Source organism: Raphanus sativus, chromosome 5 (assembly GCF_000801105.2).
Source record: "Raphanus sativus cultivar WK10039 chromosome 5, ASM80110v3, whole genome shotgun sequence".
NCBI classification, from domain to species: domain Eukaryota; kingdom Viridiplantae; phylum Streptophyta; class Magnoliopsida; order Brassicales; family Brassicaceae; genus Raphanus; species Raphanus sativus.
In genome coordinates this window covers 38,748,049-38,762,950 of record NC_079515.1, presented here as the reverse complement: position 1 = coordinate 38,762,950, position 14,902 = coordinate 38,748,049, and the positions used below count along the sequence as shown (strand labels likewise).

Here is a 14,902-nt window from a genome sequence, read left to right as displayed (position 1 = left end):
AAAATACGATATCAAATCATATTGAATCATGCGCCCTTTTGGACCGTTACGTGATTAATAGCCAGTTACGTGATTTGGCAGATATATTAATACAAAAAAATATATTAAAAATGTATTTAGTGGCAGTTATAAAAATTAAAAAATGAACATAACCCTATATCAATTGGACATGTTGTAGAATTAATAGAATAGATATTTTATTGGAATGTGTCTGGATCTGGCCCTGCGTATAACAGAGATAAGATCATTTCGTAACAAATATTCATATTTGGTTGGTGAAATCGGATAATTTTTGTACATAATCATAATGTTTTTTTTTTTGTTTTTAAATCGAAACAATTAAACTAAAAAGTTATCCCGGCTGCAAACACTATGGACGGCGACCCTGTTACACCTCTCAAACAGCCGCTCACTATACATTTGTTCGTCTCCTTTTGTTGCCACAAAGCTTTCTTTAACTTTCTCACGTCTCCTTCTCAGTCTTAAAACTCTCAAGCGTTTTTTATTTGCACCCATGAGAGTGCCTTCCGTCCACAGCAACAACTTAATACAGATGTCCAGAGGTGTTGAAATCTCATGATCCATTTACAGCCATCTCAGGTGATGATTTGGGAGTTACTACCATGGATTCTTCCCCATTTAGCTTTCTATAGTCTGATGATGCTCCGTGTCCGGAACTGGAAACTCCATCATCCTTATGATTTTCGTCATCTGAATGATTCTCTTCACTACTTCTCGAGTCCTCTGGTTCCTTAGCTACAATCCACCGGGCTGGAGATCCAGCGGTGCCTTGACTTTTCTTACCGGCTAGCACTGCATGGCTCAGCGTCGAACACAGCACAGCAAATACTTTTGAATTTTTACCCAGCCGCGGTTTCTTGGACGCCTCTTGTTCCCTTTCTACTAAAGGGGATTTGCGTTTCAGACAAAGGAGCTCGCCTTCGTCCTCTTCAGAGGCTTCTGGCTGCTTCCGAGGAGGCGGCTTATAGTCTTCATCATCTTCATCGTCCTCATAGTCAACCAAGCCTCCAGACCTCGGGCTGTATAATTGATAGAAGCGCAAACAAACACATCAGACAAAAAATCTTTCATATAATTTCCATTGTGGAACTAAACTACTATACCTGGAACAAGTAGAGCTTGCAGCCACTCCATTTGAAAGATGAGGCTTTGGTTGTTCTTTCTGTGTATTGGAAGCAGGTTTTTCCTTTTTTGTATTAGAAGCAGATGCAGAATCTTCTTCATCGCTGTCAGTACTAAAATGTGTGAGACACGCTGAAGCAGAAAAAAAAATACACATTGTTTTAACGCACAGAGATAAACCTGTCTTCCTTGAAATAATCTTCCTCCTCTTTATCCAATGCACGCTCCTCAACTCTTCTTCTCGGATCAACCTCATCAGCAGTGCTTCTCGGTACGGCACTTTCTAAGCACTAAAGACACATTGTTTAAATAATGATACATCCAAATTTTAAGTGAAAAAATCAAGATCCAGAAGCAACACCTGTTCATACTTGATCTTAAAAGCCTGGATGGAGGTCAAGCACTGAAACGGAGCCAACTGGTCCCAGAACGTATCAACTATGTATTTGAGCAACAGAGTCGCATTTCCCTACACATAAAAAATGATCACTAAATATGCTACCATCTATAACTAGATACAAAAAAGGGGGAAAAGATGAAAAAAGAACCTTGCGTATGTGCTCAAGTAGATCCAACACTGCAGAGTTCAACAAATTGTACCGGTTCCCATTGGCAATGAAGACATCCATAACCGGTTTCAGCGTGTTGTTCTTAACAACGTAATTTTGGACAAAGTCATCCTGCAGTAGAAATATATATTCAGAAAGTAAGTCATCTGATGAGATTTTATGTAGTCATGATGGAATATCAAAGGTGGTGTCAGTGGAAAAGAAAAGGTCAGTTGCCACAAGCATATGATAAGTTTATCTAACTATTTCGCAGAAAGTATGATTGGCTATACTAACATGATTAAACTCTTCCGTTACTGGGAGCATTCAGGAACTATTTTCGGATGACCAATTGCATATCGTTTCAGGCTCAAACAAATCTACTCACATGCACGGATAGGAGAGTGCGGACAAATCTTATAGCAGCAACCACTAGGTGTTTTTCCTTTCTTCGTGTGAGATGCAAGATCTTTTCAGTGACGTTGTTTTGGAAAAAACTGCATCTGTAGAGAAGATGAAATTGCACAACAAATATTATCGAATGGGTTCGAGCATGAGAATCAAACAGAAAATTGAAAAAACAAGCATCAACATGATTACTTTGTTCTGGACGAATCTTGCATGATGCAAAAGCACAACAGTTCACATATGTTCAGTAGGACTTCAGGCTTTGTGCGAATCCTTCTCGCTTGATCTTCAGATGTGTTGCCTGACTTCTCAGAACATGAGGAAGTAATAACATCCACTATCTCAGGTAGATGTTTCTCGTAGAAAATATCCAAGATAGATGATCTCTGCCAAAATGGGAGAGGTTAATTAATAACAGAAATCAGGATGTCGATCTACCAGATTAGAAGATAAACATGGGTAGGGTAACACCAAGATTCAGGGCTTTAAAAATTCTAGCAGATAGCTTTGAAAACACTGAATACAGCGTAAATAGTAAAAACAAAAATTTAAGAAAGAACTTCATTGTATATTCAGCTGATTCAAGGACATGCAAGATACTGACGAACTCGAAGCTTTTCTAAGCAAGCTTAACTATAAATGGATTCCAAAGCAGTATAAAAACAAGGCCACCGTTTCTAATTATCAGAGTTTGAAAGGAAAGAAGGATACACCTGAGCTCCACCAGACAATGCATTTGTATCCAGTAATGTTCGAATAATTTCTAGAAATTGGCAATGCATCTTATCACCAAAGTCTTCCATCATTCCCTTCACCTGTTACATAAACAAGAGAGACAACTATAACATAAATCTATAACATACAAAAAAAAGAAAGCAAAAAAAAAAAAACTTTCAGCTGACGAAACAAGGCAAAGGCTTACAGAAAATTACCAGGAGACCGAGAAGGGGGGTTCCTTCTGTGCGAACAACATAAGAACGTAAAAGGCTGGGGTCTTGATTCAAGAAAAGAATCAGGATATCTGTCCTGCGTCCACAACAATATTACCTTGAGTATGCAGCTTGTAAATACTGAAAGTTCAGTATGCAGCTTGTAAATGACCACTGAAAGTTCTTACATGCACTAGAAAAAAAGAAACAAAGTAACCAGAATGAGAAATCAGGCTTAATTAATCGTATACCCAGTTAGTACGAGTTTTTTGTCTGGAATCTGCAATACTTCCTCTATGACATGAAAAATTCCTTCATTAATAAGGTCCCTGAAAAATCATTGACACGGCAACTGAGAAACAGATCCCTTTTTTTTTGTTCAACAGAAACAGATCCCTAAAAGATTCTTAAAGAAGAACTTAATACAGAGAAGGAATTTGGTTTCTGGGTGAGTACATACCTAAAAAACCGCAGCTGCTGCACCACTTGGAGGCTCTTGCTTAAACTACAAAATTCGTGCAAGAAATATACCTATTTTAAGGAGAATGAAGCATATCAGTAGGACTAACTCAACTAAAAAGCAATTTTTTTAACGGTGATGTATTCCCGAATCCAAAGCAATTAGGGCATAAAAGAAAAGAACAAATGCCTCTTGAAGGCAGGAAATACCAAATTTTTCTTGGATTCCATAGATGTAGAAGGTGACCTAAACCTTGCAAATAATTCTTGAATAAAAGTGCTATCATCCTTCAGCAATGAAACAACCTGGAGAAGATGCACTCAGTTAAACAAAAATCTGGAATGCATTATTTCAATGCCATATATTTGATAGCATTTCCATGGATAACTTACGATGGCATTGTTGGCATGGATAACTGAATTCAAGTTTGCAACAATAGCATCATCTAATACCCTGGCCAAGACAACATCCTGCAAAAAAGTGACAATAGGTAAGAAACCTAATACCGTAGAGAAGAAGCATAAAAGCTGGACAAAAATGATGGGATCCAACCTTCAAGTAGCCAATTCTGTACGTTCGGTGAATTTTTGACAGGACTAATGGATCTTTGATTGGTATAGCCTGCAAAAATATAGAGCTATGCTAAAGACTCCATATTGCTCTAAATGTCAACGAAAGCAAAGTATCTATAGTGCGCAAACTCTTTTCTTACAAAAACAGAAACTATAGCCTTGTTCGTTTCGTCATCGCTGTTTTCAGCGGCAGCGTTCAAAAAAGTAGGGCAACGGAGACAAAAAATAAACAAAATCGAAAGTTAATTGCCGCAGATTGATTGCTGGAGACATAAAAAAGGAGACGCTAGTGCCGCTGAAATTTTCCGCGTCGGTTTCGTTGTTGTTAATTGCCGCAGCGACTGGGAAACAAACCGATGATCCTTCACCAGCGTCCGTTTCGTTTGTGTGTTGCCGTGATAAAAGGCGTAATTATCTGACGCTGGACGCTGGACGCAGCGGTGATGAAACGAACAGAGTATATCTAATATTTTTGGTAGGCATATTCTGTTCTTGTAAAAAGAAAGCGTTTCTAATATTCCTCTAACTCCAGTCTACGTTTGTGGTCCTGAACTACATGAAATCAGTAACTGAGGGAACATTGTATTACCTCCTTGAAAACGACATGCTCCTTCAGAAAATTCCGGTGATGCTGAGAGTGAGGAACACCGGGATCATCTATCAGGAAATCAACATGCAGCGTCAAACATTGCTAAATATGAGGCAACGGCCAAGAAAAGAGAAAGCAGCACATTGGCTATAATACTTGTTGTCGCATACTATCCAACCTAATAATCAAGTCTATTCGATTCAGGAAGAAACTATCCACCTAATGATCAAGAGACATAAGCTATCGGTGTCCATGTATGACTAAAGATATGAACCACAATAAGATTCCTCAAAAGTGTAAATATCTATAAATCCTATCCTACATATCCAACAGCTAGAGAACTAAGGGATCCTTTAGTTTTAGCTAGTGACATCAAAGTAAAACTTACACTCAAGGCATCCGATTATTTCCATGATCAGCTCATCTCCAAATATTTTCTCCAAGATCTGAGAATTATTGAGCAAAACTGCATATAAAGACATAAGATGCTGGACATCAAGAGAAAAGGTTATAAAATGTGGATGGAAGACACGACAATGATATGATGTGAATACTAACTGATTCCCTTGACAATATTGAATATCATGTGAAGGCCATCAACATTTTCCAATTCCTCGCATATTTTAAACACACCCATCAGATTCCGGAAGAAATCATTCTGCACCACGGGAAAAGGTAGCTTTAGGAGATAAACTATTACAATTAGTACAAATTGAAGAGCTGGCAGTGAAATGACAAACTTTGAGTAACTTAAAGACGAAAATAAAACAATTTAGGGCTCAGCTATATCAACGGACATGTTATTGGCTTATTGCTAGCGGTTGTAACTTGTAAACATAAAAAATATAATACCACAGACAGAATAAAAGAAAAACTTAAGCGTGCAATAAGATTTCCCCGAGGGAGTGCAAGCTCAGAATTCAGACTAAACTGAACAGGCAAGGACAAGATAACTTAGTAACTTACATCCTTTAATACAAGTTCAGTTAGACGCATCTGATCTGTCATGCCACACTCTGTAACAATCTGCAAGCTAGGTGGAAAGATATTTAGGAAAACCCAGGAATCACCAAACACGAGACATCAATAAAACATAGGGCCAGAAGAATCTTATAACCTTCAGTATTAGGGGAAGTGTAGTAAGCTCTACAGCAGGAAGCTCCCTCAACTCACTATTCAGGCTGTGAAATGTTTCACCTGCTCAATCACAGAAGATTACATAATCAAAAGTAAAATCTATACAACTTGCAAGATGAAGACTGTACCCTTGGAAAACGATCAAACAATCCAATCATCATGAAAGTACATCAAAAACTGTCTGCTATCAGTTAATCTGAAATACAAATGCCAAAGAGGCTCTGATATGACTTACAATATCTGATAACTTGGGTACCTAGTAAAACCCTCAAGTTACTTTAACAGACTTCAAATCAAATCAACATAGAGTCGAGTAGAATAAGCATATACTACATATAAGAAGATATCAAGATTAGTAAGAAGAGAAGTTCCGATCAAATATTCTGATGTTAAAAGGTGGCTCAAGAAAACTAGCTACGAACCATGCATTGCTACTTCAAAAGTTTGAAACACTATTTAAATTCATTTCCATGACACAGAACCTAATGAATTGAATAAGCATATGCTTAAAAAAAAAAACAAGTCACGATTAACAACGATCAATTAATATAAATACTCCAGAAGAAAATTCTTACTGTTCAGAGAGCTGAAATGCAAATTTCGTTGCGTAGCGCAGATTTGATCCCTGAGTATTACAAACACCATAATTGCAGTCAAGAGTACTGACACATATAAGAATGAAGGGGATAATAGGAGGAATTTATTCACTAACCATACATAAGAGCACCCAGCAGTCTCTTGAAAACTCAAAGCCATTTCTGTTGAACGCTCTGGGTCTCTCCATGAGATTATTGTGTCTGTACATTGAGAAAAAAAAAACACCACTTATCCACACATACACACCAAAGATATCTATCAAAGCTAATAAAAACCGAGACGGACAAAAGCCTACCTTCTTGCTTCCTGTAAATATCCTCAGGGTTAATGGGATGCACAAGTAACATTTCCTTATCTTCTTCATCGATTACACAGAGACTGAGCTCTTCGGAACGCTGCATCATATAGCATTTCCATTTACCAACAAGTTGTGAAAGTTTAAGTTATATAGAACCACAAAACAGACCTCCACATGGTCGATGCTTACATGCCCAGTCCCTCGATCATCCCATTTACCATCTTCATTCAAATGATAAACCTTCACTCTCTATAACAATTGATACAAAAAAAAAAGTAAGAAAAGCTGTTCCTTCCTCCCTCTCAATTCAACAAAAATCACATCAGACAACACAACACACAACCTCCCAATCAATTGACTTTCAAGTAACCAAAGCGAGAACGAGAACGAGACACACACACACACACACCTGAATAGAATTGGAATTAGATTGCGACTTTTCAGGGGCGCCCATGACTGACTTCTCCACCTCCAAATACCAAATCGAGCTGAGAAAAGTGAAGATACCGAAGCAAAAATTAGGGCTTTGGAGCAGCAGAACTAGACGCTAGCGATAAAAGGCGGGAGATTCAGCTCTCTAAGGGAACGAAATCGAATTGGAATTTACCATACGGAGAATCAAAATAAAATAGACATCTCTCTCCTCTCTCTCTCTCTCTCTAGCTTTTTTCTTCTTCTTCTTCTTCTTCTGCTAAAGCTTTCTCTAATCTTCGAAACGCTATAAAGGAGAGAAGAAGAAAGAAAAAGAAATTAAAAAGCAGTGGAAAATACTACAATGCTTCATAAGTTATAGTCAATATTCCATTAATACCCTCAAGAACCTTGGTTATTCACACAAAATCCACTACGCGCTCGACTCAGCTCGCTCTCATGACAGCCTGTGACGTAGAAGAAATAACAAGCGGAAATGTTTTGTCTGTACTAAAACGCGTTAAGTCCAATCAAAAATCGGCAGGTGGGATATTTGGTAGTTCAGTCTGTGAGATTAATGGCTCTCTCAGGTGTGTTGACTATGTGGTCAAGTAAATACACACGTGGCTTTAGGTTGTTGGGTAGATGAGTAGATCTAGGGCTGGGCAAAAAATCCGAACCCGAAAAACCAAACCGAACCCGATCCGAAAAAGTAGCACTGAACCCGAACCGAAATTGATTAAATATCTGAACGGGTTCAAAATTTCGGTATTTAAAGAACCGAAACCGAACCCAATCCGAACCGAAATATTTTGGGTACCCGAGTGTATCCGAAATAAATTTATATACTTAAATATGTACATTATTTTTATATATAATGTATATTAAAAATATTAAAAATATATAAGATACCTTTAAGTTTTCCAAAATACTCGGAAAATATATGCAAATAGTCAAAAGTAAATGTTTAAAATAGCTAAAGTATACTGAAAACACCAAAATAGTTAAATATCTATTGATTCTTTATCCAAATATTCAAAGAAAACTAATTTATATGTTAACTTAAGGTATTTTGACATAATATATGTTATGAAAATTTATATGTAATATATTATCTTTCTTATAGATTTTGAAAATTTAAAGTATATAATGAATTTTGAAAATTTAAAAACATTTTAAATGAGTTATCCGAACCCGAACCGAACCCGCAAATATCCGAACCGAAATTTAGAAATATCCGAATGGGGCTGAAATCTTTGACCCTGAAAACCCGAAACCCGAATGGACTGAACCGAAACCCGAATGGGTATCCGAACGCCCAACCCTATATCCATCCAACGTTCAACAAAAAGGGGGAGACAAGGTATCGAAACCGCGACACGAAGGGGTGCTTTTGTCATAATCATTACAAATCATAACTTTGTTTTCTATTACAACAGTTACAAATTTTAATCATTACATAATCCCTAATTAACTAATGAGGTTTTCAACAAATTCTGACGTTTTGAGAAAATGGTTAACCCAAACAAATTATTCAGATCATTTTCACTAATTAAGCAAACCGAGACATTAGACGATGTCTAACTTCTACAGCATTCAGAATATTTTCAATTCACTGAAACGTAAATTAAGGTTTAAACTTTGGTATTCACACAGTTCCATTCACAAAACAAACAATAGAGGATTTCAAACTGTTCCAATGATCGATTAACTACGGCCACGTTAAGCCCCTAGGAGATATACATCAACAACTAAAAGAACAAGATGGAGTTTCAGAGTTAAAGACCCATTACTATCATGCAAGCAAAACGTAGAAACTAAACAGGCATTAGTTGAATAAGAACTAGATCGAATCAATATGAGCTACTAAACAAGCTGAACCAAATCAAGAAATGCAATTTTCTTTAAGGAGAATACGATAGTAAATCAAACCCTGGATAAAACGAGTACGTAAACATAGTCAAAACGAACTGAAACAGTCTCAACTTCATTATAAAAAAAAACAAAATGTGTTCTCATACAAAATCAAAAAAGCTTATTCTTCAGCGCTAGCATTCTCGCCGCTCTTAACGTTGTGCTTCCTCGCGTACCTCTGGTTCCTCAAGAACTTAGGGTCCATCTGTAACGACATTTGATCAAACCAAAAATCAAATTCTGAAACTTAAAAGTTGAAATCAGGACAGTTAGTTAGGTTTAGACTGTAATATAGACTTACTCCTCTGGTGGGAGTGTGACGGTGTCTCCTAGGCTTCTTGATTCCGTTCTTGTGTGCCTTGGCAGACTGGTTATGCGCTGTGTGATTCTTCGACTTGGCCATCTCTGTGAAAAAAAAACACTATTCAATCCAACCACGAAGGGAAACAAGAAGATATAAAGAGAGAGGTATCGTCGGAGAGAGAAGTGGCTAGCTAACCTGCGTCGGATAGATCTACTCGGCTAGAGTTGCTTGCGGCGATGCAAATATAACAAAACCCTAGTTCCTTGTTGAATTTATACTGAAGTTTAAATGACTAAAATGACCTTAATAGATCGTATGGGCCTTAATAAACATTCGGCCCCTACAAAATGAACCCAAAGAAACTGGAAAAAAACTCAAGTTTACTATTAACTGTAACTTGTAATGCAAACTGAATTGAATTAACTGATACACGAAAGATATACTACAGATCATTAAAGCGTTACGATTAGTACAGATGAAATATAAAATTGTTAACATCAAACGCAATGGACAACTAAAGAAACTGACGATAGACAACTAAAGAAACCACTTAGCAACCTTCTGCTTCTTTACTTCTCTTCTTAACTAATGTCTCTTTCTTTATAAACCTTTAGCAGTAGTCCCTTAACTCTTCTGTTATCAGACGGGTTCCTCTATTTTAATGCAGTGACAATATTCTCTTGTAGCTTTTGTTTGGCCTTAATGTAGACAGTTTACTATAAAAATCCCTTATAATATATCCCAAGGGGAGGTCGGGGCACAATGGAGAGGAAGCTGTTGTTGTATCCCAGCGATGAATCTGTATCTGAAAGATCTTCAGAGTCTTTATCATTCTCCTTAAAGGGAACTGGATTCAATTTCTTCTTTCTCTTTCTTTTTTTCTTTTTCTCAAAAGGATTTTCTTTCTTCACTTCTCTAGTTTTTTCTTCCACTTGATAGCTTGAACCAACCATATCTCCAAGAACGTCCAAGAATCTCACACCGCATCTCATTATCCTCAACTTCTGAGAATCAGATTCCACGCTTTCCCATTCCCAAGACCCCTTCATTCTCTGCTCATTTACAATTTTAAAAACCAACCAAAGCTCCCCAGCTACTCCATGATCCTTGTCTTTTTCCAAAGAGAAAGAACCTTCAAATGTAAACAAATGATCTGTTCCAAGTTTCTCCTTAGAAAAAAGACACAAACCATGACCTACTGGATCAGTCTTGCGTTTGTCAAAAATGCACCAAGATACAACAAACGTCCTTGGTGTGCCAGAGAAAGAGCTCAGCATAACACAAGCCTTGAACCGCAAGTAATCAGGAATGTCCCTTTCTTTGATGAAAGGGATTGTTAGAGAACTTCCAGTACCTTGATGTTGGAAGTATGAAGGCAGTTCTCCACCGGGTAAGACAGCAAGACTTGAAGCTGAAGTCTGTATAAGTTCTCTCGCTTCTTCATTCAGTTTCAAGCAGTTGTCAAAATGTAGATTGACTTGTGGATTGTAAAAGAAACCATCTACTGTCTCCAGCAACTCACAGTTACATGCATCTAGGCATATGAGGGAACCTGGAAGTTGGTGGAGTGAGACAAGATTCTTGCACCCATTAAGATCAAGACGCAGAGACCGGTCTTCTTCATCACCTTCACACAAGTCCAACACTTCAATGCTATCAGTAACGTTTGAGAACACCTTCAGGCTTTTGCAACCTCGCATGCTCAAATCAACAAGATAGAGCCAAGAAGTTATTGATAAAGGAACTTTTTCTATACCAGTGTTTTCCAGATTGAGACGCTCAAGTCTTGTAGAAATCTCTGGAAACGTTTTCAGTCTTGTGCAGTGACTGAGATCAAGAGAAGACAGAGATCTCATGTTGATGTTTGTCGGAATGATCTTTAGCTTCTTGCATCCCACCATACGTAGACTTGTAAGACGTGAGAGATTCTTGATCCACGTAGGAACTTCTTGTATTCCTGTCTCGCTTAAGTCCAGCTCTTGAATGCTATTAGGAACTCTAGGGAACACCTTGAGGCTATAACACTTCGCCAATGCTATTGTATGAAGATGTGACAGAAGCTTGATCCATGAAGGCATTTTATTTATCACCGCATCACTTAGAGATAATGTTAGACCTGTTGTGTCCACATCACGAAGGACTCTCAACCCTGAGCACTCAAAGACCTGGATTTGAGATGGAGACTTCCACAAGCTGATTTTGGCAGAAAGATCCTTTGGCGTTGGGCACCACTCCAGTCTCAACTCCACTAAACTCTCGAGGTTCTTAACAGAGGAGGGAAGCTCCTCTAGATTTCTGCAACCAGTGAGTATCAATGCCTCAAGATTAGTGGCACTTGACAGATCAGGGACCTTTCTCAAGTTATAGGAGAAAGACAGATCCATCCGCTTCAGGCACCTGAGTGGCTGCACATAATATGTTTAAGCACAGATTAGCACACAAAATATTAGAGACAAAATATCTCAAAGTTAGAAGTAATATATAACAGGTATGGACTAATCTACTTATAGCTAACTGTTTTATAGTTGGAAAACCATGTAACTTAACACGATATCAAAGCCCGATCAATTCAGTCTAACCTGATCCACATCAATCCGCTCTAAAGTTGGCATATCAGATACTTATCAAAACATTCGGAGATTGATGCATGCATCAGTCCACTTAAAACAATTGGTTTTGTTTTAAGTTGGAAGTCAGCTAACTTTGACAAAAATACGATTATTATGGAAACTAATAGTACTTACTGATGGAGTTCCTTCCCATAGCTCCTCAAGGTGGCTGTTCTTCATCTTAAGGTTGACAAGAAACTCGGCACGAAACTCGCAAGGCAAAAACCTCATGGGAAAGTTGTGCCAATGTAATAACCTAAGCTTACGAGGCAGATTGTTCAGACCCCTTGGTAAGATCAGTTTGTTGTGATTGTAGACTCTTAAGAACTTAAGACGAGATATTCCTTCAAAGGCTTTCTCGTCAATGCTTAGCTCGTGCTTGACTGCAGTTATGTCAAGATCTATGCCTAGAACAGTTCCAGAGACCTGTTGAAAAAGGATACATATGGTTTAGTATCAAATGATTCACTGAAAAAAATGCCAAGAAAGACTGTTAAAAACTTACTGTTATGTCTGAGAGCACGTCACAAATATCATTAGCATCCATCAAGAATCTACGTCTCTTAGGCTCATTTATGTCTTCTTTGCGGATGATTTCTTTACCCATTTGTTGTACCAAATTATGCATCATCAAGTAACCCACTCTGTTGATAGATACGAGAGATCTCTCAGTTAAGACCTGAAGCCCATGCTTGACGTCCAAGTCACTTTCCTCAAGACACTCTAACATGTCTTTAGCTTTCTCATGTTTGAAAAAACATGCTATATGAAGAAACAGAGTTTTATCTTTATCGCATAAAGCATCATAACTGAGCCTTAATACTTTCTCAATGTTTCCGTCCAAGCTTGTTCTTAGTCTAGGAAGTGCATCTATCCACTCATCTTTAGACATTCCTCGCATATATGAACCAAACACACGTAGCCCTAAAGGAAGCTTACCTGCAAGTCTTACAACTTCCATGGTGAGCTCCTCAAAACCAACATAGGGACGCTTCTGACTAAAAGCAGATAGACAGAGGATTTCAAGAGCTTCAGACCAACTTGGATAATCAACATGGTAAACATGGTTGATCCCATGTGCCTTTAGAACTTTGATATCCTTTGTTGTAATGATAATCCTGCTTCCACAGCCAAACCACTGACTTTTACAAGCCATGGCTTGTAGCTGCACTGCTTCTTCAACATCATCAAGCACTACAAGTACTTTCTTGTCTTTAAGCCTTGCTTCAGCCACACCCAAGTGATCTATCTTCAGATCCTTCTGATCCAACGTTTTAGACAAAAGTTGTTCTTGTAAATGCAACTTGAACGCAGTATCATCACTGTACCTTCTCTTTGTACTCTCCACAAAAGCAGTGTGTGTAAAGTCATTAGAGATTATGCTGAACAAAGTTCTGGCGATGGTGGTTTTTCCAATTCCCGCAGGACCCCATATTCCAACCATCCTCACTTCATCTGAGGCTAAGGACAAAACTGAACTCATCTCCGTGATGTGAGACTCAATCCCAACTAATCCATCGAAACCACTTGAGGGTGTAGCAGTATTTAACATGTTTGAAACATCGCTTGCAACTTTCTCGATCATGTCTGCTTCATTGTTCCTAACAAACAAGTGACCAATCACATCTGATTCATTAACTACCTCTAGCTAGAGAAATTACTTATAGTAATATGCAGTACTAGTGTTAATTGATTCTAAACTATATAGCACACAGTAGAAACTCCATAAATTAATAAACATAAATTCAAAATTTTCATTAGTTCCGAACAAAATATGACACAAATTCATACAATAATATTTTTAAGTATATATTCCATTAGTCATAAACTAAATTATATATATATATACATTTTATGTTGTGACAAAAAAAAATATATATATATACATTTTATGTAAGTTGTATTGTTTGTTGTATATTCACAAAGGAAATTTTTCTATTCAGTAAATTATCTCTAAAAGTACATTTAAACTATATGGAACATATATATTTTATATACACAAAATAATACAATAAAAATAATATGAAAGTCTGATTTCTAAAATTAAATAAATATTTATACGGTAAGATCAAATGTTTGTCTTATTTTATAAAAAGTTATTTTAAAAATAAAGAATTTTGAAAAAAAAAGTTTGTAGATTTATAATTCTATATTAGTAAATATTATAGTTGTAACATTATTAATTTAGAAAAGGTATTAAGATGACTAACCAGCTCCTAGAGTCGTAGCCAGCGATCTTGGCGACTTCTTCTAAAGCTTCTGTCCATCTGGCAACGTCCTCCCCTGCTTTCCCCACACAAGTTTTTTCAAAGACATTTCCAAATTCTCCAGCCTGCTTCTTTACATCAGATGGATCAACTTCATAGAAAACGATCATCACTATTTGATCCAACTCTTTCCTGCACTTGATGATCTCCACTAACTCGTTCAGGCACCAAGTTGAAGAAGCGTAGTTCTTGGAGATAAGAACAACTGATATCTTCGATCTTCTTATAGCTTCTATGAGCTCAGGACCAATGGACTTGCTCCTGTCGATATCGTTATCAATGAATAGGGTGATTCCCTTTCTTTCAAATTCCTTATGAATGTGGCTGAGAAAGCCTCTACGGACATCTTCACCGCGGAAGCTAGGGAAGACTTGGTGTCTCCAGTTGCGAGACAGAGAAGATGGAAGAGATGAAGGAGACAAAGAATAAGCTATCAAATCTTTAGTTTGAAGGAATATGTACCTTCTATAAGCCATTAGAAACATTGTACCCAAAAGCGTCAAGAAGAAGCCTATTGCCACAGAAACTAACACATATAAACTAGAAGAATCCATTAGTATGGCAGAGAGAGAGGATCAAGATTTGAAGGAAGGGTTTTAATTAATGTGAAATGATTTAACTAAGAAGTTATGTTTATACTGTGTGACACAGAACGTTGACTCCATTGACTTGACTTTATTAACATCAGCAAAGCAAGGAAGCTTCGTGCAGTGTTC

At 37.4% G+C, this 14,902-nt stretch overlaps 3 protein-coding genes across 8 annotated transcripts; all 3 read right to left on the bottom strand.

Moving 5' to 3' along the window:
* Positions 1-239: 239 nt before the first annotated feature.
* On the bottom strand, positions 240-7,426 carry LOC108860835 (uncharacterized). Of its 6 annotated transcripts, XM_057010456.1 has the most exons (25): positions 7,289-7,426; positions 7,091-7,169; positions 6,850-6,930; positions 6,679-6,778; positions 6,499-6,583; positions 6,362-6,411; positions 5,767-5,846; positions 5,616-5,675; positions 5,208-5,307; positions 5,038-5,115; positions 4,650-4,717; positions 4,041-4,109; positions 3,881-3,958; positions 3,698-3,793; positions 3,489-3,559; positions 3,280-3,357; positions 3,032-3,125; positions 2,813-2,914; positions 2,292-2,485; positions 2,080-2,194; positions 1,692-1,823; positions 1,505-1,612; positions 1,324-1,433; positions 1,125-1,247; positions 240-1,040 (listed from the first exon to the last, which is right to left on the bottom strand). In XM_057010456.1, exons 2-25 carry the CDS (start codon positions 7,133-7,135, stop codon positions 575-577), a joined length of 2,583 nt encoding a protein of 860 aa, XP_056866436.1. In that variant the 5' UTR covers positions 7,136-7,169; positions 7,289-7,426; the 3' UTR covers positions 240-574. The 6 variants fall into 6 exon arrangements, 1 of the variants encoding a protein (XP_056866436.1); XR_008945968.1 differs by lacking the exon at positions 240-1,040 and having other exon boundaries at positions 1,230-1,247; positions 1,515-1,612; positions 7,091-7,417; XR_008945969.1 differs by lacking the exons at positions 240-1,040; positions 1,125-1,247; positions 1,324-1,433; positions 1,505-1,612 and having other exon boundaries at positions 1,989-2,194; positions 7,091-7,420.
* A 1,551-nt stretch (positions 7,427-8,977) lies between these two features.
* LOC108860833 (60S ribosomal protein L29-1) lies at positions 8,978-9,652 on the bottom strand. Its single transcript, XM_018634684.2, has 3 exons — positions 9,506-9,652; positions 9,308-9,411; positions 8,978-9,211 (listed from the first exon to the last, which is right to left on the bottom strand). Exons 2-3 carry the CDS (start codon positions 9,407-9,409, stop codon positions 9,128-9,130), a joined length of 186 nt encoding a protein of 61 aa, XP_018490186.1. The 5' UTR covers positions 9,410-9,411; positions 9,506-9,652; the 3' UTR covers positions 8,978-9,127.
* Positions 9,653-9,770: 118 nt separating this feature from the next.
* On the bottom strand, positions 9,771-14,895 carry LOC108857501 (disease resistance protein TAO1). The gene is made up of 4 exons (XM_018631491.2): positions 14,130-14,895; positions 12,425-13,520; positions 12,055-12,345; positions 9,771-11,715 (listed from the first exon to the last, which is right to left on the bottom strand). Exons 1-4 carry the CDS (start codon positions 14,738-14,740, stop codon positions 10,027-10,029), a joined length of 3,687 nt encoding a protein of 1,228 aa, XP_018486993.1. The 5' UTR covers positions 14,741-14,895; the 3' UTR covers positions 9,771-10,026.
* Between the last annotated feature and the right edge of the window lie 7 nt (positions 14,896-14,902).